Raw genomic sequence first — 26917 nt, 5'->3', positions numbered from 1 at the left:
AGGAGAGGAGTAAGATTTTGTGTTATAAATCATCCACAATAGGAAATTAATTACTTTCTCTTTTATATATCTACGATGGTACTAATTATATACCACCCTTGGGAGAACTGATGAAACAGTTACTCAAATCCTTCTCCATGTTCTATGCTTCTGAGGAGCACCAGTTGACAAAGGTTGACAAAGCCAACAAAAACTCTCATCTTTTAAAATGGACATAGTATGCTCAAAAAAGAGAGTAATAATGTGAAAAGAAGCATAGAACACATTTCAGTCTACTTTTTAGTATGTGAAATATCTACATTCTCTTAAATACTCTGATTAAAAAGTTAACACTCAAATGCATAGGATACCACCACCACTGATACAACAACAGTGGCAGTTCCTACTGCTTCCTGCATCTTTGCTATCCACCTGACTCCACACTAAGTGCTTTACACAAATCTTGTGAAATTCTCTGTAATACCCCTATATAAAAGATACTGCCATCCAGATTTACCAATGAAAAAAACTTAGCTTCAGCCCATGCAACATGCCCAAGACCAGTCAATTAAGTAAGGAGCAGAAGCAGGATGGAACCCTGGGCAATCCCACAGCCAGCCCTGAAGGGTGGAAGACTTAAAATGGGGGGACTGGACTATTCTCTCTCTAAATGTAATTCAGATTAATTCTAGAGTTAATTTATCAAATACATAGTGTAAAAAGGGGGAAAAGATTAATGCCACTTCTTTCCACTATGTATTCTTGTATAAGATCAGAATTTAAAATAGGGCACAAAACATTGTGAAACAACTGCTTTTCAAAGAAGTGGAGGCTTGCTTGTTGTACCCAATCTCTCCCTTTCAAAATTGTAACAGGAAAGTTATATATAATGATGTAATTGTTAACTCCTATACAAATGTTTAGCTGATTAAGCAATTTTATGATTTAGGTTATGGCTTTACATTTATTTTCTTTTGTGTTTCACCAAACATTTTATGTAACAAATAAAAAAATATGATTAAAAATAACAAAACTGAGCTGTGGCTAATGATGACTTCAAAAGAATCATAAAGTCTCTCTTACACAAAAACACTTCCACAGTCACTTAAGTCTGCAATTCACCTTCCCCAGATCTTGGAAATAAACTCCCGTCTCCTGCAGGAGAGCCTCCTTCATTTCACATCCTAAAAACTAACACTGATGTTGCAGCAGAATTAATGCTTTGATAAAACCATATTCTATAACACCCATGTGACCACAAATAGTCACACACCAAGTTTGAAGCTACATTGTACATACCACTCAAGCAGAGAAAATAAGAGACCAGTGGACCTCATTTTACAGGGTAAGTCACTACATTTTATTTCATTAACTTCAATATATCAGATCAGCAGCTTTTAATACATACCCTACAAATTCTAAATGATAAAAGTACTTCATTTTTCTAGTACTGATAACCTGTAACTAGATTAGGCTAATCTTTAAAATAATCTTATGGTTTAAAAGAGCAAAACATTCCATAATGCAAAGACTATATCAGGTTAAGCACTTCCAATTTAATATAATTGCGTTTCATTTGACAATCTGTGGTCATCATAAACTGACAGAAAAAAACTCTTGATTTGACCAGATGTTTCTGAGGAGAAACATCAGTTACTTTGAAAACACCAGACATCTTGGGAGCCTTAATGATCTATACACTGCTGGTATTGTACTGCCATTTGTATTTTTATTAAATTCAATAGTCTTGTAGTTATGAGAAACATAATATATCAGATTGACAAAAAAATAACTTAAAAATTAGCTAATATATGCCAGCCACTGCTGTAAAAATTGCTGTTTCATCATTTAATCTTCATGAAAAGAGCATTAACAGATAGACACTAAAAGTGATACAACAAGTTCTGTAATTTGCCAAAGGCCATATGGTTCCAAGTGAAGATCGAGGCTCTGAACCAGGTGCTCTGACCCTGAGCCTGTGCTGGCAGTAACCACTGTGTAATGCTGCCTTTTGTATGTGAGGACACAAGACAGCTGATATTTCCTTCTTGCCCTTTCTCACCTTTATCTCCCTGTGCCCTTACTTTTTCTCTCCTTTGTATATGACCTAGTCCCACTTGTAAATACCACAGAGGGTGCCCAGCTCTTGTAAACACCACAGAGGGTGCCCAGCTCCAGTGATGGCACTAGGGATGCTCAGAAAGTCAACTGCTGCTGCCCAAGATGTTGAAGCAGACTACGGTAGAAATCAGAACACAATCCCCCATAGGACTAACTATGCTCAAGTATAAGGATACTTACTTTAAGCAATAAGACACACACCAGCGTTCCCAGTGGAGCTTGAAGCCACAGTCTCGGAATGCTATCATGGAAACAACTGTAACTGATTTTCCTCAGCCCATTTTTCTTCTTTACCCACAAGATTTTCTTGATGATCTTATCCATGTTCATGGCTTTAATTGTCCTAACCTGTGACCCCAATCCTAACCTAACAAATTAAGCTTTAGGTTTAATTTGTCTGCTAGACATACATCCCTTTCTGGATGTTTCAACTTCAAATTAAATCTGACACTAAATTCAGATCATTTTATGTCCCCTCCTTCCTAATGCCACATCTCTTTTCTGAATTTCCTATTAGTTGTGAAAATACCATACACTAGCTGGAATGTGGGGTCTCTATCTCAATTCCCACATCCTAATCATCCTATCCATTTTATTTTTTAATTAAAAATTAAGTTACTATATTTCTATGCTATTTCCTCACTGAGGCAACTGCCAGGGAAGTCTTTCTGAGCAGTGATGGATGCTGTATGAGTCAGCATCTAATCAGGGAATCAGGTACCAATATGTTTTAATACAGGGATTGGTTAGAGAAATGAAGGAAGAGCTGAGAAGCCAAAGTACTCTGAGACAGCTACAAGCATCCTCCACATGGCCCAGGTTAGGATAACAGAGCGGGGAGATGTTGGACTCACAATAGAGACCCATGAGAGAGACAGAGTGGCAGAGATCTGCAGAGGGCTTCCTCAAGTCTCCAGCATGTACATGTGAGGACAATACCAGAGGCCAGGGAAAAGCCACCTGGAAGGACTGAGGGAACAATCTCCCAAGATCACTCCATGTTCTGCATGAGATGCAAAGAGAGAAAAATGCCCTGGGTTTTCCAGTCTCCCTCTTGCCTGTGCCTCTCATTACCTTGATGGTTCTCAGCCTTGGTTGCACACTGGAATGAACCACCAAGCTTTGTAAAGCACAAATGCCTGGAGAGTCTGATGTCATTGGTCTGGATGCATCCTGTGAAGAGGAGCTTTAAAATGCCTCCTGGTGAGAGTACTTGTTGAGAACCAATGCATTAGCTAAACCCAGGCAGAAGACAAGATTCCAGATCCAGGGAAGCTCAGCTGGCAGAAATCAGTTTCTTGCACACAAGGTGAAAGAGGATCTGACAAGCAGCAGGCTCTTCTGGATCAGCAGATGGCACAAAGAAGTGGGTAGAAACAAGAGAATGGATGAGAATGGAAAAACTCTGAGAAAGGAGAGAGGGGAGGGAGGCAGAAAGGGAGGGAGCAAGACGGGGAGAGAGGGAGAGAGGGAGGGGGAGAGAGAGAGAGAGAGAGAGAGAGAGACCACACACACTCCACACTCCAATGACCACACACTTCTCATGAGCTATGAGCTGTCTCCTGTACGACCTCAGCTGAGTGTTAGCCGAACATCCCAACATTTTGCTATCTGTTGTAGGTCTCCTTCCTCCAGTGCCCGTCAGGAAAGCCTGGTATTCCTCTTCTTCTATTTGCAGCATGTATCTCCTTCTTTCCCAAATTGGCTAGGCCACTTGGATACTTAGCTATTATTAAGTAGTTCATAGCTAACAATGGGTAATGTATCACTTCCTGTAGATAACAGTTACCTGGCAAAACTGACCTTAAATGTAAGAATTTCAGGGCAAAGTATTTGATTGATTGAGCATATTTTTATGTGTCCATGAAAATGGAACTAAATTTAAATCAAATAGCACAGGTGATGGCCTAACATTGGATAATAAGGATTCAGCAATTTACAAATGACTCATTGTAATTTATTTTGGCCAAAAACCTACTTATGGTAGGTTTTTGCTAAATTGAAACATTTAGCAAGGTAAATGGACCCTTAGGATACATTTGTACCTTCAGTTAATCATCCTTCTATAATTGGGCCTAGAAATATATTTGCTGTAAATTCCAAAGTCTTAGGATTTCAAATAAAAAGAAATTGACTTTTTTAGTGTAAATATTAAGCATTATCCTATTTGCCTGAGAGTCACTTTCTGAAAAAGGACAAAATCCAAGGTCAAATTGTTAACTCTGTGTGTGTGTGCGTATATTTGTAGGTGTTTCAGACTGACAAGCCATTCTCTGAAAAAGCAGGCCCCAATTGTGGAACTGTTGAGAATATTAAGTGGTTCAAAACTGGACATGCTATTTTTAAAAAACTTTTTCTGATGTTAATTTTTCTTCATTATGAATCTAAATAAAGAATTTTTTAAAATATCCTTCTAACTATATTAGGATATTTATAATGTTTATGGTAGTGCTAACTCCTAAAACTCCAATAGGATAGTGAAAAGATGTACAGCAATATGTAAGAGCCACAGATAAATTTCCCTTTGTCACCCTATAAAAATATATAAAGACTAAAGATTCTTAGATCATTTCCTCAACTTTTTAATATATGATATTCTTCCAATGAAAAGTCTAAGCTATCAGCACTATACATTTAACATCAAAATCTTGATATTCATCATCTGATTGAGCTACCAAAATTGTCAGCAAGAGAAACATATCCACTCTACTTGAGTACAAATGTGGGTATAATCTCACATTAGCTATTAGAATCTCTTAACAGTACTTAAAGTAACTAATATGCTTTAACTAACAATTAAAATGTGAAGGACCACGGAATCCCAGCAGCTCTTGGAGCTACAGTGTGACCACAAGAGTGGCCTTCTTCCATCACATCATTAAATAAGAAAAGAGAAATGCTTTTTGTGCATAAAACCAGAAAACTAAGGTTATAGGTTTTAAAATAACAAGTAACAAATACCACCAGGAAAGAAAAACGCAAGTATAAGCTTATGTAATTATTAAAAGTAGTAGTGAACCCACTAAGATGTTATCATGGAAATGCAGGCCTCAGACAAAGGGCAAATGCAGGATGCTGTCATTTCTTAGCACTCAGGAAGAACCTAACAATACCTCTGAAGATAGAACCTATATGCATACTCTGTACTGAGCCAATGTTCAACTGATGCTATTGACTAATTAAACAATACTGTCTAGGAATTCTACTCATTGGTAACACCTAACTAGGCATCTTTTTAGGAATAAATCATTGGCTTAAGAAATACTATTAGTGATGAGATCTGCTCATATATCCAGGCTTTGAGGTGTCTACTTCATCATGGTCAATCTACATAGCTCAGAGCACGTAAACATGGCTGGGCAAGGTTAAGGACACTCCAAGTCCTTAATATTTTACAGTTCTTTTTCAGAATAGCCCCACTGGTTGTGCCTCATCCGCACAGTGCCTGACTCTGTTTAGTGACAACAAAGGGGTCAAACATTTGAGAATAAAAAGGGAACAGGACACAGCTTCCCAAAGCAAAACCAAACCAAACAAGGGCAAATACTCATAACTGTTTGGAGAAAAGCATAATTCTAGATTGAAACTTTAAATTAGAAAATATTTTCCTCAATTAGCAAGGAAATGAAAGGAATAAAGATCAACATTTTCCAAATCATGTCAATCTATTTCTTCTTTTTAATTTCTTACAAGAATAAAGAATTTATAGATTATCACATACACACAAATATACACAATAGCTTTCTTTTAGCTATGGCAAACATGTCACACTTTTCTTCAGGCAAGAATGTTTTAAGTGCATCTGGTTCTACATCTTAGAGACAAAAATAGATCAGAAAAACCTCAAAGAGCAAGGTACCTCAGTCAGCTTCAGGCAAACATTAATGGTGATAAATACTGCACAAAAAAGGAAGAATAGGCATTTATAGATACTTCTTTCTTTTTTTACTGAAAGGTTAACAAGGGAAACTCAGGTAAAAGGAAGATTTTTAATAGTCCATGTCTTCATGGAGGACAAAAATGCAGTGATTCATGTAACAATTAGAAAAAAGTTATATAAGATTTCCTCCATCTAATATCATAAATTAGGGATTATGGTGGGTTATATCACAGTATCACAATTTTATTAAATAGAATGGTCTTTCTTTTTGGCAGTCCTGGGGGTTGAACTCCAGGCCTTACACATGGTAGGCAAGTGCTCTACCACTAAACTATATCCCCAGCCCTTGATCATCTTTATATGTCATATATCTAAGCTCTATCTGTGTCAGTAAGTGTATGAGAATAAATTAAGGCTGGAAAAACATAATCCATTTTATCCACTGAAACTTTCTTTCATAAATAACTGAGACAGGTAGACCCCTCCAAGCCCATGGAATAAAACAATTCACAAAAGTTAATGCTCCGTACCCGAAAACATTTACGGTAAGAGTCTCTTAGCACATAGGTGGTAGCTTATGGATTTTTTTCTGAGAGGTGGGAGAGGGAGGCAGTCGTTCGTGTTTGTTTGCTTGTTTGTTTCTCTTTGATTATCTAGATAAATTTATGTCTTCTTCCTCTTGTTTTAAGGAGGAAAAGTAACATAAAGTCCCATTCCCATCCCAACACTTAACTCCAACACAAATTATAATATCCTTAAATATGCAAAGAGGAGTTATAAACTATAATAAGATAAAGTTCAATTGCAATAGCAATTCTTTTCTTACCTGATGTGGCCAATCAATTCAATAAGCTTGTGACTAAAAAAATAAGCTGTCAGCTCAGACACGTGACTCAGGACTGAACAGACCCCAAAGAGGGTGGTAGTTCCATTCAGGTCTTCCAAATGCCAATAAAGAAAGGTAAACACGAAGCCATATCCAAAACCCATAAACCAAGCCACAAACAATACGGAGCCATATTGCACACTGCAGAGTAGTTTGATTAAGTCCCAGAAGTTGAAGGCTTGTGAATGGCTTGTGGTGGTTGGTGTCTCCTCAGAGGACTCTGTAGAGTTGTTCCTTTCCACCTGAGGGATCTCCACCTCTTTCCCTTTACTCTCATTGTTCTTGAAGTGGCTGTAGCGGAACCGGAACTGAGTAGCAACAATCAAAGCCATGGTCATGAGAACTCCAAAGACGATGAAGACGATCTGGTAGTTTCGGTACTCAGGGGGCTTACACCCCTTTCCATCAATGAGCACTTCTATGTGGGTATAGTCAATCCCAATGCCCACAGACAGCATTGCCAGGCCCCAGCCCAGTGAGCCCCACATGCGCTGCAATCCATAGCGGTCTCGGTGTTTTCCCAGATACTGAAGAGTCACTGTGTCTACAATCGTGACAGAAGAGGCACTGAAAAATTCTCCTATAATGACAACCACCAAGATCACCAAGAATATCGCTTCAACTTCTTGTTGATCATAAACAAGAGTGACTTGGTCTGATGGAAAAGATTTGGTGGTAGTGACAATAACAGTGGTTGTCTCCCTGGTTACATTTGCTGTGGGGGCAGGAGTTGCTGTGCTTGCATTCAAGATCAAGTCTATAACACGGTCAGTAACTTCATCTGTTTGGGGATGTAGAGGAGGCTCACTGGTCTTGGTCAAAGCTGTTGAAAAGATATCAGCATCTGAGCTCTTGGGCTCTGTTTCTAACATTGATGTCCAATTGGAAGGAGGCAGGTTTCTTTTCCCACGTATTTTCGGTGATGTGGTAAGGAAAGAGACAGCAGAAGAATTTGTTGGCAGGATGGTTACCAAGTGACTTGCGTTGGTGGGGCGAGCTGTTGGAGGAATCTTTGGTACACATCTCAAGGTAGCGGGTTTGACAAATCCGATACCCAGATTGAACAAAACCCAACACATAAGAGAAAAGAGGAGGACAATTTTGCCTTTTCTGAAGCGATCTGCAACCACACCCCAAAAGGGGGCACTACAGAATTCAATGAAGTACCGAATACCTACTAGTAGTCCACTCTGGCTTGGTGACATTCCCAGCTGTTTGTAATACACAGGCAAAAGTGGGTAAAGAGAGCCATAGGCAGAGTAGAAGAAGAAGTAGAAAACCTTGGAGATGAGAAGATCGTTGTTTATTTTCACACAATACTTCTCTATCCAGTCTATTTCCTCCTCAGGGGTAGCAGACGTTTCTGTGGAAGATGGTGTTTCATTGGAAGGTGGTTCTGGTTCCCTGGAAATGCCATTGAAGGGATCAGCAAGCACGTATTTTCTCTTCTGCTCTTCTTCATCATCAGTTAGGATAGCAACTTTATCATCTGCCGCCATGGCTTACCACCACCATCAGAAAGCTTATGACCTTCAAATTTCTGACTGGTGATCTGTAAAGAAAAATTTAAAAGATGTCTTACTAATGAAAACCAGAGCATGTAAGCATAGAACTTCGTCTTGCAGAAAGATGAGGAATTTCAAACTGTACTTAAGATAATAATTGGTGAGAGAATTCTCATCATTTATCAGAACCACAAAATCCTAGTAAAGAAAAATAACTTTAAAAAAATTAAGTATTCTTTGTGGTCAGTGACTCATTAATCTTTCAGATGCAGGTTTATAGCTCATATTCATTCTCAATCTTTTCATTGCTTCTAAGGGCAAATCACAAATGACAGGCATTATGTCTAAACCAAATACAGGGAATTGAAAATAAACACGATTGACAGATTCTTGCTCTTACTATTCAAGCAAATCCACTGCAAATGAAGGATAAAATTCTTTATAAATTAAAAAGGTAGCTAAAACCATTCAGTTTGTAGAGGAAAAAGAGAAATAAATGTTTAACCACAATTCCAAATGTAGTAAGAAAGATAGTCAACTGCATGTTTGTGACTAGAGTTGGTTACCAGAAACACAATAAGACATTCTGGTAAGGAAGTAGTCTTCTCATTAGTTATGTTATATACATTACTCTAAATACATTTTTATGGATTTCAATTTAATAAACATCATAAAATAACATTTATTACGTGCTGTGGGTACATTTCAGTGGTAGAGTACTTGCCTCACATGCATGAGGTCCTCTTTAATCCCCAGAGGAATGAAGGTTTGATCCCAAGAGGAAGGGAGGGAGGAAGGGATAGAAGGTAGGAAATAAAGCATAGTAAATTCAATCTTCTAATGTTTTATAAACTCTGTGATAGGTAAGGTTTAAATATCTTCAGATGTATTAATTCACATTCATCACAACATGGTTACCATTTTGTCCATTTTATAGATAACAAAAATGAGTCCTGGGAAGTTTAATAAGAGGCAGAGCCAGGATTTGAACCCTGATATTATGGTGTCAGGACACATGCTCTAATGCACTACACCAAACTGCCACAGATTACATTTTAGGTAATAAAATGCTATTAACCCTTTTTAAGAAACATGGTGTTTGATATGAAAGATTAGCACTGTATTGCGTTATAAATTTATAAGAACTATACCACATTCCATCAGCATTTACCCGTTTTTCTGCCATATAAACAACTAAAGAGTCAAAAGTTCTTGCTTGCATCAAAATTTGTGCTATCTAGCTGCAATGACTTATACTCTGAGGCAAAAACTTGCTAATTCCTTTCACCTCTATCACAAAGAAATACCAATTTCACATGCCAACGCTTGGAATGATCTTGCTTTCTCTTTTCCCAAAATGTATTAACATTCTGAAAACATCCCAGAATCATGCCTGTGAGCACTTTTTAAAGCTCTACAAAACTTCTAGGCTTTGAAACAGAATTTAATGAGACCTGTGTAATAAGTCAACTTATCTTTTATCCCAAAAAACAGGATGTCATGTAGCTACTAGCTTTGAAAGTATTCATGGTTTATGTAAAAATTTTTTTGAGGTAAAACAATTCAGCGGCATTTAGTATAGTGACAATATTGTATGGCCACCACCTCTACCTAGTTTCCAAATCTCATTTTTCTTAATGGTGAAAGGAAACTTGAAGGAAAAGCAAAATCTAATCTTTCACTGCCTAGCTATGACCTTCTTTGAAGCTCTATAATTATTTTTCTTTCATCGTTCGTATCTTCAGCTATCCAGCTCAGCAGCTCCAATTCTACTGTATCACTTGACAAGAACAAGTAACTCCCCTTTGAACTTGTTTCCCAAACTCGTTTAATTCCTGAGCTCAAAACAGAAAGAAATGATATGATTAAAATATATAAAGTTAGCTAGGCACCAGCAGCTCATGCCTATAGTTCTAGCTACTTAGGAGATAGCGATCAGGAGGATTGCTATTTGAAGCCAGCCCAGGAAAATAGCTCGTGAAACCCCATCTTGAAAAAAATCCATCACAAAAAAGGGCTGGTGGAGTGGCTCAAAGTGTAGGCTCTGAGTGCAAACCCCAGTATCGCAAGGGGGAAAAAAAGCATAAAGTTTTATGACACTTCCGGGTGAACAGGGAATACTGCATACATCTAAGCTTGATTCCTTCTATAAGCTCAATAAAATGACAATAAGCAGATTCATTTTTATAGTCATAATCCTCTGCAATGAAATAAAGCCATTTTACATATGTAACTTCACAGAAAATTGATCTCTCATTGGTCTTTTTCTCAGCTTGTACCTGGCCACACCAAAAGGATAAATCAAGGGAGAATAAGACAGATGATGACAGATGCCAAGACAACAGCTGTGCACTGTACACAAAGGGCAACCAGTCTAGCAGGTTAGGTGGGGAGGCTCCAGAGGAGAATGTCAGATCAATGACATTGGTAAAGTATCAATACATCTGAATTTAGACAACTGGTGAAGAGTTCAGGGATGAATTAGTGGTATGTACAAAGAAAGTTAACAGGACACTACAAGAAAACAAAAAGTTACACAGGAAAAGCAAAAATAAACGCAGCTTACTACATGTCTCCACTGTGATTTCAGTCATGCTAATGTGAACAGTGAAAATTGAACTAACCAAATTGCCACATAACTACACAGGGAAGACAGGCAAGGAGAAGACTGAACAGCAAAGGAAGTTAGATTTATATCTTCCATAGTGGAAAAACAAATAATGCCACATTCCAAAGTCAGGAAATAAAAATATCAACATAATTACCTAATGGCAGAAAAAGCAGCTGCCTTTGGGAAAAGAAATGAGAAGGGAGAGCACACAAAGTCTGAGGGGGCTTTTTAGTTTTTTAAAGAAGCCTTGTAAATTGCTTCAATTTTTAAAACTTTGAACAGACATAACTCTCATTTTAAAAACAAAAATCTATGAATTGTGCATTTCAAAAAACTAGAATAAATTAGATTGAAGGTTTTCACTACAAAGAAGTGATAAATGTTTGAGGAGACATGTTTAACCAGATTTAAACATTACACAATGCATAAACATGTGGAAGCCTTACCCCATTGACTTGTACAATGTTTATGTTGTCCTGGATCACTTTAAAAATAATTTTAATTTAAAAAAAGAAGAAAAGAGAAATATGCAGTCAGATGAGCTTTGGCTTTGCCAGAGAAAGTAATTTAAAACAGCTTCTGGTATTCTTAAATCACTGACTAAAAATATTTTTCAGAAGTGTACAGGATGTCTGACTGCATGAATTCTAATCAGGTGCCATACAGTGGCCTTTAATGAATTCTCCTCCGTAAATCAACTGCTGAGACTTTACCAAGTAGGATAGAGAGGGACACAAAATCCTCCAGAAAGGCATAATTCCCTTGAACTGTACAATTTATGATGATGAACCAATGGCCAAGTGCTAATCCAAAGATGCCAAATAGCTTACATTAGGATGTTGAATTAAACCTTGATGAGTGACTTTCTCTAAAACTATTCTCTGCTTTGTTCAAATGATTTATTTTAAGATGATGCAAGGTTTCTCTTTTTACATAAGTCCTGATACTAAGTACTTCTCAAAACATTAACAAATGGGAAAATCTAAAAATTCAAATTAAACATCTTCCTGAATTTGGGACATTAATTTTTAGACAGTATTTTCATGTCATATTTAGATTTTGATGAAAAGGAACAAAAACATGGAGAAATCATTGTAACAGTAATGAAATAAAGTATAATTAAAACCATCTCTGTAATTACAAGATTGAGGAAAAAGAAATAAATTAGAATAACTTCTGTACTTGAATAAAATTAAAATATGTTCCAAAATAGTGACCTACCTGAATGAAACTACAATTAAACTTGCTATATGTATAGACAGAGCAAGTATAAGGAATGGTAAAAATATTTATATGCTGAATTAGGTACTTAATATGCTGACAAAGTGAAGGGAAATTTTATTTTTTATAAGTATCATTACTTTGGGCTGAGTGTTTGTGTCTCCCCAAAATTACTAAGTTGAAGCCTTACAGCCTAGCATGGCTGTATTTGGAGGTAGAACTTGGATTTAGGATGGGATTAGAGCCCTTACGGAACAGGAAGACAGAAAGGTCTTTTTCCATGCACACTTGCTCAGAAAAGGCCAGGTGAGGACACAGTAAGAAGACAGCTGTCTCCAAGCCAGGAAGGAGTCCCTAATGAGGAGCCAAGTCTATCAGCATCTTGATCTTCCACATCTCAGTCTCTAGAACTGAGAGAAATAAATTGTTGTTTAAGCCACCTGAGTATGTATGGTATTTTGCTACAGCAGCTTGAACAGACTACGACAGAGGTCATTCAACACAAATCTATTCAGCTAATAGTTTCTTTTAAACTTCTTAGTCTTAAAGCTTTTTGTAAAAGAAAAAGAAGAGAGTGGAGAAGGAAGGAAGGGAAGGAGGGAGGCAATGAGGGAGAGAGGAAGGGAGAGAGGAAGACAACAACAATAATTTTAAAAAAAAGAAAAAGAAGAAACTTTAAAAAAGTGAGGGCCAGGCATGGTGGCATGCATATATAATCCCAACTAATTGGCAGGCATAGGTAGGAGAATCAGGGTCTAGGGCTGGGCCTGAGCCAAAAAACAAGATGCTGCCCAAAAAAATAACTAAAGCAAAGAAGGGCTGTTGGTGTGTGACTCAGATGCTAGCGTGCCTGCATAGCAACTATAAGGTTCTGAGTTTAAACTCCAGTACTGCCAAAAAAATAAACAACAAAAAGAATAAGAAGATACTTCAAATTAAACACAGAAATGTATGAACTTCTTTAGGAAATTTTCTCTATCACAGGTTTGCAGATTTGGTTAAGAAGGGCTTTTGCTTAATTTTTAGTAAGGCAAACAAGTTTTCTCACCTAGCACACTGTAGTGATAGTAATCAACACCACTACTGTGAAAACATAACACAGCCTTAAAAGGCAGCCTACCAGTACCTACACTGAATCATTCAAATAGCAGGTTTCTGAATTATTGACGAGAGGCAATGAAATCATTCTTGTTAAAATTGATAGCTTTCTTCATTAAGTATTTAAATTACAATGACACAAACATATTGTTATCCACAAATATGTAAGAATACGGAAATGGATTAAAGTTCTGAAGAAAACAGCTTTTAGACTTGTATATTTGGAATAATCATTGCCAAAGGTCAGATTTACAAATATGATGATAATGTGTGTTATGACATAGCAGTGACATAACCACCAGTGACAGCGAGGAAACAATCCCTGGGTAACACGAAAGGGACATTTTTCCTGTGCCATTATCATCCTAACTCATTGCTGCCCAGAGACCCAGGACGGAAGCTGTGAAACAGGAAAATCTACTTGATCCCTGGGAGCTGGCTCTGCCTTGTCAACTCTCACTGCCCATTCTCAATGCCTTTGGGTGATACAAGTCCCAGAGCAGGACTCTTAACACTGCCGCTATTTACTGTCTGCATAGACAAAGAGATAACACTGTAAATAAGCCTTAGAGTCCTGGTGCTTATATACCACACTCTTGAACATTCAGTTCAACCCCTAACATTTTCTAGAATAAAGCTTTCTTCAGAAACACAGCATGCTACGTCAATCCAGTAGGTCTTTTTTTTTCTTTAAAAAAAAAAAATCAGTAATGCTTTAGCATCTGCTAGACATTTAGCCAATGTCATGAAATAAATAAATAAATAAAATAAAACTGGCTTTATAACAGCCACACAGGGTACAAGGGTACTAAAGGATATGAAAGTGAATGACTAATTTGGAATCTTCTTCCTTCCAAAGCATTCTGACATGGCTCCTTTATGGCTGAGGCAAACTGTGAGAGCCCAAACTGGTCCTTGCCATTCCAGTTTTCAGCATGAGCCCTCTAATCTCTCAGAGCTCCCCCAGGCTTTATCACAGTATTCCAATGGGATTGAGCCTCCTCCTAGAAACCAGAACTGCCACTCTTGCCATTTCTGCAGGCCCTTTCCCAGGCTCCTAGCAAAACTTCACTGCTATATCACAAAGAGATCCACACATAACCTGTGGTTGCTCCATGTTGACAATATATTTATATTTTAATAGGGCTTAATGTGCTATATTGTCCTCATTATATCACTAACTATACCGTGACACTTAGGTAAACACTTGCCATGGGTTTAACAAGTATCAACTCATCCATTCCTCACAACAGTTTTCTGGAGTGGGTATGATTATTTTCCAACTTTATAGACCAGGAAACTGAGGCACAGAGAAGTCAAATAACTTGCACAAGGTGACAATGGGGAATAAGTAGAAGGGCTGCTCTTAGCTATAGCTGCACTGTGCAGCTATAAGTCATCAATGTCAAACTTTTGTGTACAGTAGATAAGAAGAGAAGGAAACATTAAATAATATGGAAGAGTTAAATGACAGGTCAGAAGAATAATGAAACAGAAATCACATAGCACGCCATAATTAATAACAGCAAAAACCTTACACACAATAGGAGTACTTCTGGAGTTCTAAGTAAAGAGCCCAAACTTCACACAGGGGTTGGCAAAGAGAATGAATGACTTACATTGAACCTTGGAAGGTGGGTAGGGTCTACCTTAGGCAAAGATGAGTGGGAAAACTATTCCAGGATGGGAAATGGAAAAGAAGCAATGGTTCCTCAAAAGATTTATACCAGGACTATGGGGCACATGAAGTTACCAGATAGCAACAGATTACAGAGGGCCTTGAATATCAGGCTGAGGGATGATACAACACAAACTTCAGTGTTAGAAACTTACACTAAAATTCAAGGAATCTGTTCTTTTAACCCAACAGCTATAAATTTAGCACCAACCATTAGACAAGTCATGTACTTGGTGACTCATGATTCACAAAGTGAAGACCAGGCAGTGTGAGAGATGTAGGAATAAATACAATCACAACATTGTGTTAAAACAGGAGCAAGCATGGGTGATGTAGAAGTTTCTGGGGTGGGGTCATGAGGGAGCCTCCAAGAATATGGGGAGCAGCCCAGAAGAGGAACAGTGGGTTGATCCAGAGGGCCCACATGGATTCTGAGTGGTTGCTAAGGCATGGATGAGAAACTGGCAGAGATTGGAATCCTAGGTCTATTACCAACTAGCTGTGAGGACCTGGAAAAGCTCTTAACTTCTCAAAAGCTTAGTCTCCTCATCTACAAATGAGAAACTTTGTAACAGTTTTCCACAAGATAGCTGGGAGGATAAAAAGCATAATGCATGTTGAACCCTTAGCACACTGCTGACAGACAAAAGAACTTGTAGGTACTTTTTATTTAGAGAGAAAAAAATGGCCACATTTATATTCTACAAAGACCATCATAGCTTAAGCCTGGAAAATAGATCAGCAGGGTTTTGCTACTACAATCCCTATTAAGGATGTCCTAATAGCTGAACGTCTATTTTAGTGTAGGGTCTTATCACTAATGGCAATAAAAACTGCTGTGGCAGTATCATTTCTGAACAAATGGTGTTCTGTGACTTCTACCTAATACCAGCTTTTACAACACCTGGAAAGAGATCAAACTTGCAACATTGTCCTTACTCCTTCCTTTATTTCTAAAGATTGTTCTCAACCCTGATTTATAGGTACTTTCTTTTTACAGATGTCTCCTATCCACCCAACAGGATTCTAACCCCTTGAGAGAGGAATCTAGTACTTTGCATATTGCCCCTTACTTCTGTAAATGCTCAACAATAACCAACAGTAAGCACCTAGTGGTAATATATGTATAAGATTTTTAATTAAAGTTTAACCTGATGAGAGAGTAATTTTAGGAAGTAGAGCAGAAAAAAGTTCCAGTACTTTCTAGCTTTGATAAATCATGCCCTTTTGAGCCTCCTTTTCCTCACTGTAATGTGGGGATAACAATACAAACCCAAGACAACTAACTCATACAGAGGTTCTAGGGTTTAAATGAAATAACATATGAAAAAGCATTTTGTTAATTCAAAACCAACACATGAACATTTGGAAGAAACAGTAGTTGTAGTTTTGTTCCAGGATATATAGGAAGAGTACAGTGTTCTTCCCAAGTGAGTGTTCTAGGACCTTCCAACACTACCCCTGACCTAGGCTGGCATTTACCCACCAATGCTCATGGGTTTGTGCTCCTGTTGACTTCCTAGCCCACAGCCTACTTGGGGGGCTGGGAGGAATGGGATCACTACAGAACACACTGCTTTACCATGGAATGATAAATAAGCATCTGTAGGTCAGAAACAACTACTCATTTAAAAAATACTCCTCTGTACAATCATTTTACTTTTATTTGTAACCGCACAAATCTGAAAGAACAGAGCTGATATCCCAACACTTCCCTTCAATCTGCTAAGAGTAAAAGGAACGAACTAATTTTATCTCTTAAAGTGGGGGTGGGGAGTTGCTTTTAACCATAAAGGTGGCTTTAGTACTAAAAGCCAAGTGCATTTTTGCTTTCACTTTGTAGAAAGAAATATTTAAAGAAATTATAATTCAGCTCCTTCAGACCATATCAATCATCACGGAAGCAGACTTCTATTTATTTAAATATTAAATATTGTACTAATTCAGCATTAATTATTCATGAATAAATATTGTACTAATACGGCAAAATTTATAACATAAATTTAAAGCAGGCTCTAGAACCTCACTTCTTCTATCTTTCAAATATTCTTCCTGTCTTAAAACAAGCCCAGCAGGAAGAACAATAACAGTTTACATCACAACATGAAAAAAAAAATTTAGAAAACATATTTTCATCTTTTGAGTTTCTCCAAAGGAAAAAAAAAAATCAATATATGTTCAAGATAGGAAGTGAAATTAATTGAATTTACTGCTGGTTCTGTGCAATTATTTGTTAAGAAGGAATGCAATGTATTCAACAGAAATTTTGTGAAAGTAGGAAGCAAGGTATATTCCTCTCCTCCTAAACAAAGATCAGTAGCAAGGTGGGGCCATGAAATTTCTTGTCTAGTACATTCAAACAACAAAAGACAAGACTGCATAGTATGCACTGTACTTCCAATTGCTTCAGCTTAGAAGCCATTTCCCACTGAAATACAAATAGTATTTCAAATAGTAGCGTACGCAGATTACTTAACTAAGAGTACTAAGAACTGAAAGGTTACAGAGTGTACAACTTATAAGGTAGAAAATCTTTCTACTTTTCAGTCTGGGATGCCAATGCCACATCTCATCATGGCATCCACACCCACAGCCTGAGGATCCTACTCACTCCCTTCTAGCCACGAGCCACAGGGGTGGGCCTGGGATCACCAGCCCTTGCATCCTCCAGGGCAACAGACCCAATCTTTGGAAATATGGGCTTATGGCCAGAGGTCTCTAAAAATGATACATAAATGTGTCACACATCTACATTCTACTTGTTCTTAATTATACCTATTCATGCTGCCATCGTGTATTTATTTCTCTAATAAATATTAATGCAACTCTTATTTCTTTTATCTTCATGTACTTTCTCAGATAGGGGACCCTAGGAAACCAACTATGACCATGTGAGCCTGGGAAGCCTACATTAAAATGGTGTCTTCAGACTCCTTATAGATCATAGGCCAGGTAAAAGGCTAGGGAGGAAACAGACAGAACCACTGAAGGCCATGGCAAAGCCAGTGGTCATGGCAAGTTAACACTATTAAACTTTCATTATTTTTATGAATATAAATTGTTTCTTTGCCAGTAAACTAACAAGGCAAAACTGAGATTTCTCATCTTTCCATAGTACAATACAAAAGATATGTAAAAGATAGAAATTGGAGCAATTGTTCATTTAAAGTCTTAGAAGCTTTTCCTCAATAAATTATAGTGTGTTATCCTTTAGAGGTGATTTCTTTAGAGATGAGTTATACAGAACATACATCAGTTTTTTAAAAAAGCAAATTATAATTCAACTTGAATGGTTTAGATCCAATTTGAATGGTCTGTAAACCCAGCTATGTGAATTCCTCTTTTATACAGAAATACACAGTTTTTCCCCCCATCTTTTCAGAAAGCAACTGTAGTTTAGTAGCAGAACTATGGGCCCAAGAACATAAAAATATGAGAAACACAGAAAAATCAGACTGTAGGAAAATAAGAATTATAATAAATAAGAATTATAACTCCAGGAGGCTGGAGGCATGGCTCTAAGTGGTAGAGCACCTGCCTAGGAAACATGAAGCCCTGAGTTCAAACCCCAGTACCACCACCAAAAAAAATGTATATGTATGTGTGTGTGTGTGTGTGTGTGTGTGTGTGTGTGTAAGAGAGAGAGAGAGAGAGAGAGAAACTCCAGGTATTAGTAATATGACATAGATTATAGTACTACTTTAGACATATTAATACTGTACTTATTTACAAGCGGTCCTTAATAAATGCTAATTCAACAAAAGACTGGTGCTAGCCCTTGGCTATTCTTATACTATGAGACACTGAGGAGTTAAGAGGATTTAAAAAAGCACAATCTACCCAGGGGAACAAGGCATTTTGAATAGAAATTTATAGGCGCTTCTTTTTCAGATGTATGTTTTATGACTTTACAACTTAAACCTCAAGGTTTAAAATACATAGAGACATGATTTTTCTACATTCCCTAAATGTATTACAGTCTAAAAAGAATAATTTATATCCTTAGCACATCCCAGTACATATAATCTAAAATTATTTTGTTTCTTATTCTGTCAGGATTTTGATACTGAGAATTATTATGTGCTATCAATTCTAATGATAAAATTGTTTTCAGAAAAAGTTTTATTATCTAGCCTGTTAAAAAATACTTTAGCATACGTGTCATTCCAGTAGTTTTTAAAATGAAAATATTTAATGCTGATGAGGATGAAGACTGGCATGCACTCTCAATTGCTGAGGACAGAAGCATAAGCCTTCTACAAAGCAAAGACTTCAGTGTAAAGACGTTTATCAGCAGTTTTCATAGCAATCGAAACTGGAACAAAGTAAGCAATAATGGAAGCAGTTAAATAAATTATGGCAAGTCTGTATGTGGGAAAATTAGAATCTTATATCCATGTGATGGGAAATAGAACTTAATCACATGGAAAAATGTATCTTACTGAGTGAAAGAAACAGGACTTAACTCTTACTGTTTATAGTGAGAGTTGATATCTATAAATCTATGAACCTCATGTGAAATATATTTCAGAGAAAGACTTGAAGAAAATAACACCAAAATGTTACTAGGTGCTATCTTTGTGCACTAAATTAGCTCTTACTTTAAGTTTTTTCTTATACTTAGCTGAGTTCTTCTTCAATGACCTTTTATCACTATTAAAATACATATTTTTAAAAGGCATTGTTTGAAATACAAAACATTTGAGGGACAATTGGAACACCCTTGATCCTGGTGTTCCTGAAAGATCACAAGGGAGTTACCAAACTGGTCTCATTATCCACAAGTGCCTTAGGCCTCCACCAGTAGAATCAATTCATACCTGTACAAGCTTTGAACTTTAGAGATTTTATATCTTCAAGAGGGAGACACATCATATACAAAATAAAGTATGTGCCATTTTTACCTTTTAGAAAATTCAAAAGTAAAGTCTTAAACTCCTTTATAAAGGTGAATTGAGGACACATTTGCACATTAGTTAAACACAATTCCACAGACACTCTGAAAGAGAATTATATAGGCAATCCATATCAGCTAAAGAAACTTGACTCTTCTGGATCAAATCATGTTCATCAAGAATAGTGAATTTCTTAGATTGGGCACAGTAGCTCCTGCCTGCAATCCCAACTACTTGGGAGACAGAGATTCGGAGTATCATGGTTTGAGGCCAGTACTGGCAAAATTTAGTGAGACCCAATCTCAAAAAATAAACCGAGCATGGTGGCATGCACCTGCAGTCCCTGCTAATGTGGGAAGCCATAGGTAGGAGGATTGCAGTCCAGGTTGAGCCAGGCAAAAAATGTAAGACCCTACTTCTGTCAGTGTGAGATTGTTAGAAAATATTTTTTAGAGGAAGAAAACATGGTAAAAATAGTTTTTGAGTGTGCTAGACAGGGTTTAAACTAAACTAAGGAGAAAATAATTTCCCAGCTGACTGGTATCATTTGTGATCTGCTTCACAGGATTTTTTTAAAACTCATTTATTTGCTCCAAATAAAGTATATTTGAAAAAAGAAAATAACTAACTAAAAGCAAAAAAGGGCTGTGGTGGCTCAAGTGGTAGAGCATCTGCCTAGCAAGCTGGAGGTCCTGAGTTCAAACCCCAGTACTGCCCCCCCGCAACACACACTCACAAAAGTAAATATCTTAAAAGTCACAGAAGCCAGGTGCTAGTGATCCAACACCTCTAAACCTAACTACTCAGGAGGCAGAGATCAGGAGAATTTTGGTTCAAGGCCAGCCTGGGCAAATAGTTCAAGATAACCTATCTCAAAAATACCCAACACACACACACACACACACACACACACACACACACACACACACACACACGGCTGTCAGTGTGGCTCAAGTGGTAGAGTTCCTGCCTAGCAGGAGTGACTTCAAACCCCAGTACTACCAAACAAAAAAAAGTAATAGGTAGCATGTGTGCACTTCTGTATGTTTCATGTGGGTGCTTTGTGTTTTGCTGTATATAAAGAAACTTTGCCTTGGGCCCAAGTGTGTTCTACCTTAACCTTTGTCCCTAAAAGTGACCAGAATGGTTATAAAAGGATTCCCAACATAGGTCATAGGGACCCATGCCTGCACTGTTCTTGGCTCTACTGGCAAGCTTCCCTCTTCCCCCAGTGGTGAAAAGGTGCTCAAGGTGCATTTGGTTCGTGGGTTTACAGGGGCTCTGCTGGGCAGGCCATGGGGAAGAAGAGGGTACCTGACTGTGGAGTGAGCGTTTCTCTGGGTAACTCCACACGGGCAGCTAACTACCAGTCCAGAAGAGTTACTCACTTTCCCTTGGCAAAGTTAACCCACAAATCAGACCTGTTCAGGCAGGACCAGTTCCTCCTTGTAGTTTTCTTTTCTGCACTCCACAAAGCCACACCATAGCGCCCTGTAGCCACAGCTGATTCATGGTGTTCCGTCCTCCTCTCTTTTCCTAGTCTCATTCTTAGTCTCAGATCAGAACACTCTACCTAAACATTTTTCAGAGTCATTCACAGTTGGACTTTTCTGTTTTCTGTTTAGAGTGCTTCCTGAATTAGTCTCATTCTCAAACATACCCAGAATGAATGCCTCTTGAGCATGGCTTTTCTGGTAGCCTGAATTTCTTTATCTTTCCCCCATTATCTCTCATTCTACCTCCACATCCTAAAATACAGCAGGATCACACCAGCCCATAAAGCTCTTATTTACCTCTCCCAATATTAACATGCCTTCAATACAGTCACCAGCACATCCATGGCTCAGCAACACTTACACTATACTATGGGCACTACTTTGAATACACACAACAAACTGGTAGGTATGTGTGTGTGCGTATATAAGTGTACATTTTAGAGCCACAAAATGGAGACAAGAGTTGTGTCATCTATAGCAGACACACACTAATATGTGTCACCTAAACTCAAGGTTTAGCTGTTCCACATCTTTGTAAAACATGTTATGGTTTTGTTTTGGCCTCTGCACCAACAAAGCAAACATCACTTGTTTCAGCAGAGGACTTTGGTGGTTTCCAAAAGCTGCCCAACCAATGAATTTGAGACAATGCTGTTTTACAAAACAGTAAATAATCATTTTCCAAATACAGAAAACTAAAATAGCTACAAAGCAAAGGGTACTGAATCCAATAATGGGGCTGTGTACTGGAAAGCATGCCATTCAGGATTTAGGGAACCAGATCAAGCTGACAGAAGCCCCTATCATCCCAAATGCCAGCATAACGGATGGCCACAGACAGCTAATGTTGGGTAACTAACCATGGGAGAATTACAAATCCAAATGGAACACTCTTTGTGGAGACACTAAGGTGTTTTTTTTGCCCCACAGAGAATTCACATCAGGTGTATATGTTTGCTTTTCCCAGGAATCCAAAATTGTGTGTCCAGTGATTGCTATGGTAGTTTCGTTTTGAGGAAGAGTTTGATCCAAACTGGCTTGGTACTAAGGCAGGATTTTGCACTTGATTTAATAAAGTTTCCTAAATTAAAGGGTTGAGATTTCCTTTTGTCTAAAACATTAAGTGAAATTTTGGGTCACACTTAAAATGATCAGAATATCTCCTCTGCAAAACAATTTCACAATTATTTCTTTCTCAGGATTAATACCACATTTATAATAAACCAAGCTTATTCAGATTTCCTTCATGTATAAAACACAAGAAGAATGTGTTTTCTTGATTCTGAAAAGCCTGGATATATAGTTCTGGAATTCCAAGTCTGAACAGGGAAATGTGTTAATTTTTAAGTATTATAAGCATTGATTTTCACTAATTTTACATAGAAATGGGGAGAATTTGGGAATTGTACTCTTTTTTTGGTGGTACTGGGGTTTGAACTCAGGGCTTTGCAGTTGCCAGGCAGGTGCTTTACTGCTTGAGCCATATCTCCAGCCCTTTTTTCCTCTGGTTATTTTTGAGATAGGGTTTTGCTTTTTGCCCAAGCTGACCTTGATCTCCCTATTTTATGTTTCCCACCATTGCTGGGATTATAGATGCACACCAGCACACCCAGCTTTCTTCCATCAAAATGGGGTCTAGCGAACTTTCCTATCCCCTCACCCCAGACTGATCTGGCACTGCAATCTTCCCTACCTCAGTCTTCTCACAGCTTGAGGTAACTGGTGTGTGCCATCACCATCAGCTATTGATTGAGATGGGATCACAAGAACTTTATGCACATGCTAGCCCTAAACTGTGATCCTCCCAATCTCAGCCTCCCAAGCAGCTAAAGGATTTAGCGGATAGATGTGGGCTACTGATGCCCAGCTGTGAGACCGTATTTAATAAATATGCAACAGGCTAGATTAACTTGATAACTTACTGCTCCTGAAATTATGTTCCTCAGAATAATTACACCTGAAGTTACCCAGAATGCCATAGTTTCATGAGATGACACAGCAAGTAAACTGATTGCTCCTACACTACCAAGACCAGGAAAAAGGAGTTCTTAGTCTGTCAGATAAACTGGGTGCGCACCAATGCATTCTTGCCGGGGAGGAAAATTAAGGAGCTGCAGACTATGCTACTACTGTTAGGAAGGGTAAAAATCAGTCACCAACATGCTACTCTTTGCACCACACCTGCAATTCCCAGAACACCCCTTCTCTTTGATCTCTGAGCCTCACCTCACTTACTGAAATGAGATTTCTATTATTTTGGATTTTTGTAAAGTGAATTAATTCCATTCTTTTGTTTCTCTTTTTAGTTTATATGACAAAAGAACACAGGCTTCTTCCATTTTTTTAAGCCTATACCTAACTTAATAAGGTAAAAAAGAAAAAAACACCCTCTTGTCTCTACCCTGTGCCCCTTCCTTAGATCAGTTTGGGGACAAAGAAGTACATGTGTGCCTGTATAACAGTTTAAGTAAATATATATAAATCTCTTTGGCAACTTGCTTTTTTCACTTAATAAATCTTGATTTCTTCAAAGTCAATGTACCAAAGCAGCTAGGAGACATACATAGATTGTGTTTCTACTTTTACCACAATTAGAATGCTAAATCAAGATTTACTGGCTATCAAAATTTAGTATTAGGCCTATTTGCCTAATACTAAATTTATCCATTGGCTGCAACTGAAGAATGCTAAGAACAAATGGGTAAGTATACATGCACTAATTAATATATATCCATTATAAATTTGTATCTTATCCTCCATGGGTAAATGTTACCATCTGGAATAGATGTATGCAGAAATGAAATTAATTTTCAAAGGGAAGAAGCAAAGGAAAGCATCTGCATAGGTGGTTTAGCTTAATGGGTCCTGAGCAAGAAGGGATACCATGTGGAAATTTCCTGTGCTTTGGAGCCAGAGACAGGGTCAAATCTAATTCTACCTTTTACTGATTATGTGGTTAGGGAAAGTTGCTTAACCTTTCTGAGCTTCCCTTTCATCATGCACAAAATTAGGGGAAAGTCATCTTACAGAGACTTAGAATTAACTCTTTAAGATGTTATCTTCAACATTCTTAGTGCCCCAAAAGTGACTTATTACTGTTTATGATCCAGAAATTATATGATAGCATTGGTGATCCAATATCTACACCATCAAATGTGCAAATCTTGCTGTTCTGTCTTTGGGTTTGTTTGCCTTATATTTTTGTATTTATTTGTATAGACAGAAAATGTCTTAAAAATTACTATAAATATGCTTTGTAGCTTTAATGCATTATTGAAATATGATCTTCTCTTACTTCTTAAGTGTCTTGCACCAGGCTCATAAGCAATGTTCTCACCTTTTCCTAAGCAATGCTAATTTTTACTTACAACTTAGGAAAAACACCATCTATCCTACTACCATTAAATAACTGAGAAATCCCCGATGTCTGCTTGTGACCGGCAGCATTCAGTGTCAAAAGCCAAGCTTCCCAATAAGGAGGATTCTATCCTCTCCTTTCACTTAACAAGGCCATCAATAATGCATAAACCTTTAGCTGGCCAGTGCCCATCTTGGGGAAGGGATGTTCTATCCATATCACAGTCCTACCAAATATTCTTGTCCTTCTATTACATGTTGCTAGTCATACCTAAACTGTATGTCTATCCACTGTTTATATTCATCTCCACTGATGAGGTTAGAGTTACACAAAATCATGGACTTCTAGAAAGGCCAAGGGAAAATGGTCTTAACTACTATACTATCTTTTCTTTCTTTCTTCTTTTTTTTTTTTTAACTTGTGAGAAAACTAGAGCCCAGGACGATGTGACAGACCAAGGGCACAAAACTATTTAGACACCAGTTGGGATTGGAACTCTGACTCTTTTAAGGTTCTTTCCAGCAACTAAGAGGTCAGGTATTTATTATATGTTCCAGTGGTTCTATGAGATGTTTATTAAATATTTTTAGATGAAAGGAAATATTTGTGGTTTCAAATGTGTGTGGGAGAGACAAAATGCACCATGTGCCAGACTTAGGTAATTAATCCACCTGTGTGTCCACATGGGGATGGGATTCAGGAGGGGAAGGTTGTGTCTGGCACTTTTCACCACCCTACTTAAATTTACAGGATAGTTACTAGATAGGGAATAAACAGTACGTGAAGGATTAGAGACCCCCATCACTGCCTCAAAAGGGATTCAGACATATCATCAAATGGAAGTACAAAAGCATGAGGTGCAGAATTACTCCTAGGATGGTGACAGGCCAGAGGAAGAGGCATATTTTCCCAGTATTTATTTACCTGGGAAGGCAGACAATGTCAATTTCCTCCTCCTGGCCACGTCCTTGTCACCTGGACTGTGTGGAGGTTCTCATCTCCTCCTTTCTCCCGGGGATGTTTATGGCAAGGGCGCGAACGGGGTTGGGCCCAGAAGGGCCGGGACTTTGGGGCCCACCCCTCGTCCCCCACCTTGGGCAGCAGCTGCTAGCGTCCGGCAAGGACTCCCTGGGCAGCGCCTTTGTTTTCCCGACTCCAATTACGTTTGCGGAAGTGCTGCCCGCGCCCAGCGCGTCGGGGCACAGGCGGCAGCCTCCCCCAGCACCCCACAAAGATGACAACAGACACAGGAGCCCAGGGGAGGGAGGGAGCGGCGGCCGGCGAGCGGGGCAGGGGACGCAGACACCTCCACGCCCTCCCGGGGCCCTTCCCTGACGGCAGGTGTGCCTGGCGGAGGGCTGGTGCCGCGCGTCCCCCGCGGGGAGGCCCGGGCGGAGCTGCGGGCCGCCCCCGCCCTCCGAGCGCGCCCCGCACCGACTCACCTGCTGCGGCGACGGCGCTCAGCTGCGCGGGGCGCAGGGGGTCCTGTCCCCGGCGCGCGGGACGGCGGCGCGGGGCGCCAGGGTGGCGGCTGTCGGTCCGGTACGCACCATCGCGGGCCGGCGGCTCGCTCTCTCCCCGGGGGCTGCGGCGAGCGGGGCGGGGCGCGGCGCGGACGGATGCGGATCGGGTGTGGCGCCCGACAGCGGAGGACGAGCGCACCCGCCGCGCGACCTTCTCTCCCGCGCCTGCTCCTGCTCCTCCTCTGGAGCCCGGGCCTCCCTGTCGCTGCCGCCGCTCACCACCGGCTGGACCCGTTTCAGGGCTGAGTGCCGAGGACCGGCCGCCAGGTGCAGCGCTCCGCCTCCTGCGGCGGCGGCGGATGCGTCGTCCGCCTCCTCCCGGCCTGCCCTCCGCCCTGGCGGCCCCAGGGGACCCCTGGGCACACCCGGGCTGGGAAAGTGCACTGAGAAGGGGAATGCGATGGGCGACCATCCCTCTCCATCCCACTACCGCCGCCACAACACGGGCGCACAGACGGGCTGAGGACCCCCTCATTCCCCACTTCGCCCCAGCCAGAGAATGCAGGCCTTGGCGAGGGGCGGGGGCTTAGTAGCCTCCTGGTCTGGAAATTGTAATTGCCATTTAATGAGCACTTATTGGGTACCTGGCACAAAACGCTACTAACGCGTTATCAGCGTGCGTCTAGTGACAGGCTCAGTGGACTGTCCGCAGCCGACCGGAGAGAA

General features: G+C 39.3%; 1 protein-coding gene across 2 annotated transcripts in view; it reads right to left on the bottom strand.

Annotated features, from left to right (window-relative positions):
• Positions 1-26311, bottom strand: part of Mfsd6 (major facilitator superfamily domain containing 6) — a 67495-nt gene extending 41184 nt beyond the window's left edge. For both annotated transcript variants that reach the window (XM_074071279.1, XM_074071280.1), the window contains exons 1-2: positions 26171-26311; positions 6807-8418 (exon numbers count right to left, since the gene is read on the bottom strand). In XM_074071279.1, the coding sequence (XP_073927380.1) occupies positions 6807-8365 (1559 nt within the window). In that variant the 5' untranslated portion in view covers positions 8366-8418; positions 26171-26311. The remainder of the gene's footprint in view (positions 1-6806; positions 8419-26170) is intronic.
• Between the last annotated feature and the right edge of the window lie 606 nt (positions 26312-26917).

This window comes from Castor canadensis, chromosome 4 (assembly GCF_047511655.1).
Source record: "Castor canadensis chromosome 4, mCasCan1.hap1v2, whole genome shotgun sequence".
NCBI classification, from domain to species: domain Eukaryota; kingdom Metazoa; phylum Chordata; class Mammalia; order Rodentia; family Castoridae; genus Castor; species Castor canadensis.
The sequence above is the reverse complement of the archived record's forward strand: the minus strand, read 5'-3'. Positions and strand labels throughout refer to the sequence as shown.